The 3,228-nt window shown below is 62.4% G+C and overlaps 1 protein-coding gene across 1 annotated transcript; it reads right to left on the reverse strand.

Moving 5' to 3' along the window:
- Nucleotides 1–1,251: 1,251 nt before the first annotated feature.
- Nucleotides 1,252–3,020, reverse strand: LOC112874584 (24-methylenesterol C-methyltransferase 2). The gene has a single exon (XM_025937980.1). It carries the CDS (start codon nucleotides 2,731–2,733, stop codon nucleotides 1,621–1,623), a length of 1,113 nt encoding a protein of 370 aa, XP_025793765.1. The 5' UTR covers nucleotides 2,734–3,020; the 3' UTR covers nucleotides 1,252–1,620.
- Nucleotides 3,021–3,228: the final 208 nt, after the last annotated feature.

The raw sequence follows: 3,228 nt of genomic DNA on the forward strand, positions 1-3,228 counted from the left end.
AGCAAAGGGTGGTGGCGGCCAAGCCTCCGGAGGCAGCAGATATTCCCTCCCTCCCGCGCGCAGCAGTGTCGACAGGGAGGCGGCATGTGATTCACCGCCGGGGCAGATCAGGATCAGGGATCCCCGTCCCCCTTGCCTTGCGATTCCATGCACAGCGAGCGCTGCTTTCGCAGTAGGAGCTGCTTGGTCCTCTGCCCAGCGTTGGTCTCCCTACCCTACTTATGTTCTGCTTTTTTATTTTATTTTTTACTTTTCATTTGAGAAAACAATCAGAGTGTCTATCCCGAGGTCTCTTAAGCTTTCAGGATTCGGAATCGGCAGCCCTAGGCTGTATAGCTAGTACATAGCACCCCCTAGTTGGTACGGATGCGTACAACGGCATCACAGGACTGAGATCCAGATCGGCAGATCGCCCGCCTCCTACAGTACTCCTTAGTCTACTATCACGAGCGCACCACAGCTAATGACACGAGAGTGAGTGTGTTGCCAGCAGCATCTAATTCGAATCTCTGAAGATTTTGCTAAAGAAAACTGGAGGTGAGACGCCATTCCTTTTGCTCTCCTGCGGAACAGCAAAGCACATGCCACCGCCAAAGGCAACCTCTGACGGCTGACACACGCGATGGGAGGAGGCCCCCACCATCCACTGGGACGCCCCCCGCCCCCGCCCCCCCCCCCCCAACAACGGATATTTTCACAGGACTAGTGGCGCGCGCGCGAGGGGCCACGCCCGCGCGCGGAGAGCAGGTGTCAGCTTTTTCCGTGTCCCTCCTGCTCGCAGGCGCGGCGGTGCAGAAAAAGAAAAAGGAGGCGAAACATGCCGCGCAGCGCCGCGCATCGGCCGCCGTGAGGAGCTCACGTGCCCGGCTTGTCCCCATCCCCCGCCCCCAAACCACTCCGCCAATTCTTTTTTACCCCGCCTGATCAATCGATCGCCTAAACAACGTTTCAGATCCGATCTCGGGGCCCACTTGCCATGGGACGAGATCGTAGGCCCCGGGCTCGTGACGGTCACGCACCACTCGCTGTCCTTTTTTTTTCTTTGGCCGGGCTGGAGGAGGTAGAATAAGGTAAAATGTGAAACAGCGGGAATGTTTGTCGTTTCCAACATTTTTCACCGCGCCCGCGCCCTGGCCGGCCCGGCCGGCACGACGCAACACGGACCGTGGGACACGGGGCGAGTAAAACGGGTATAGAAAGCCCCGTGCAGATCTCACCAAACAATCTCTTCCTCACTGGTAGCGGTAAAAATTGGAGAATTCAATTCCAGCGCATTGTTGCAGGCAAAACATGGCTGGTGATATAGATAGATATAGATGGATCCACCGATCAAGCAAGCGAGAAAACAAATTTAAATCCCAACCTCCACTCCCTCTCTCCAACCCGATAATCCCCCACCAAAAAAGTTAAACTGAAATCTACGAACAAGAAAAGAGTAACACGAAGCATGGTTCCTTCCTAGTAGTATCTTCTCTAAGAGATCGAATTTGATTCCTGAAGCTCTCCGGGTAGCCTGCTCTTCTTACCTCTGCTGCTCCTGCCTGATTATTTCTTCTGCTCCTTCTTCCTCCTCCTCCCCTTGCGGCGGGTGAGTAAATGGCGGTATCGTAGCCTTACACTTCATTTCGCCTCCTCGGTGGCGGTGGGGGTGGCGGCGGGCTTGCGGAGGAGCACCATGTGCATGGGCGTGAAGATGCCGGTCTCGCCGCCTTTGGTGAGGTGCTGCGCGGTCTCGAAGAGCATCTCGTGCACCTCGGACACGCCCTTGGGGGCGATCCGGAGCATGGTGAGCACGCGAACGACGAGGGAGTTGCGCCAGTAGGCGATGCGCCCCATCTTGAGGCGCGTCCACCAGGGCAGCGCGGGGGGCAGGGCGAGGTCCTGCTCCTTGAGCACCTCGAAGCCGACCTCCTTGGCGATGGACGCGATCTCGTCCTGGCGGCGCAGGCCCGGGAGCGCGTCGCCGCGCTCGATGCCCTGAATGCAGTCGACGTGGTCCGGGTCCTCGGCGCGGTACAGCGAGGTGGTGACCCACTCGTAGGAGACGTAGAGGCCGCCGGGCTTGAGGACGCGGAACACCTCGCCGTACACGTCCTGCAGCCTGGGCGCGTGGCAGGTGGCCTCGATGGAGTAGGCGCCGTCGAAGGAGGCGTCCGGGAAGGGCATGGAGAGGAAGTTGCCGCAGACGACCTCGCAGCGGGAGTCGAGGCCGGCCTTGCGGTTGTGGGCGCGGGCGCGGTTGACCTGGTAGTCGTTGATGGTGATGCCAACGACGTTGGAGCCCGAGTGCGCGGCGATGGCGCGCATGGGCCCTCCGACGCCGCAGCCGACGTCGAGGAGGCGGTGGCCCGGCTTGGCGCCGAGGAGGTCGACGACGCGCTCCTCGTGGACGCGCGTGGCCTCGCGGTGGGAGCGGCCCGGGAGGGAGGGGGAGAAGTGGAAGGACTGGCCCCAACCCCACTCGTAGATGTCGGTGACGAGGTTGTAGAAGGTGTCGACGAAGTCGGGCACCTTCTCCGCCGAGGCGGCGGTGGTGGCCGTCTCCTTGGGGCGGCGGAAGAAGGACCAGTACTGCGTGTACTTGTCCTGCACCTTGTCCCGCGTGATGGATCCCATCTTGAGATCCACCGCCCGCTTGCCCTTCACCTCCGCCGCGCCCATCACCCAGACGAACCAGTACACCAGCCCGACCCCGACGACCGCCGCCGTCCACGCCATCGTCGCCGCCTCCATCTGGCCCGCGCGCGCGCACGCACCCGAGAACCTCCCTCTTCAGCGGCAAGCGGCGAGGAGGGGGAGGGGGGGGGGGGGACGAGAGAAATGAACAGGAGGACCGGGGGATTTGGGGGGGCTTTGGGGATTTAAGCAAGCGAGCGCGTGAGCAAGGGGGATTTTTGGGTGGAGCGCGTGTGGGACGGCTGGCTCCCGCCGCACGTCGCGGTGCCCCCCCTGCGGCGCTGTGCTCCGATCTGATCGGACGGCTGCCGCGAGACCGATGGCGATGCCGCAGGGCCAGGGGCGCGGCTGCGGCGGCTGCCGAGTTTTCTATGGGAAGGGGGCGAAGGGCCGGGGATTTTTTTGGGGGCTGCCGCGCCGTGCCCGTGCATGGGGGAGGTGGAGGCCGGGTGGTGGTAGGCCCGCCCGGTCCAGGTCCAGCCAGCCAGATTGTTTTTGGCACGGGGCGGGGGGCACGAGGCGGAACGCGCTGGAGAGGCCGGTTGGCATGGA

Source organism: Panicum hallii, chromosome 9 (assembly GCF_002211085.1).
Source record: "Panicum hallii strain FIL2 chromosome 9, PHallii_v3.1, whole genome shotgun sequence".
NCBI classification, from domain to species: Eukaryota; Viridiplantae; Streptophyta; class Magnoliopsida; order Poales; family Poaceae; genus Panicum; species Panicum hallii.

Coding starts and splice junctions, on each gene's coding strand:
- LOC112874584 (XM_025937980.1), bottom strand. CDS start 2,733: ATGGAGGCGGCGACGATGGCGTGGACGGCGGCGGTCGTCGGGGTCGGG.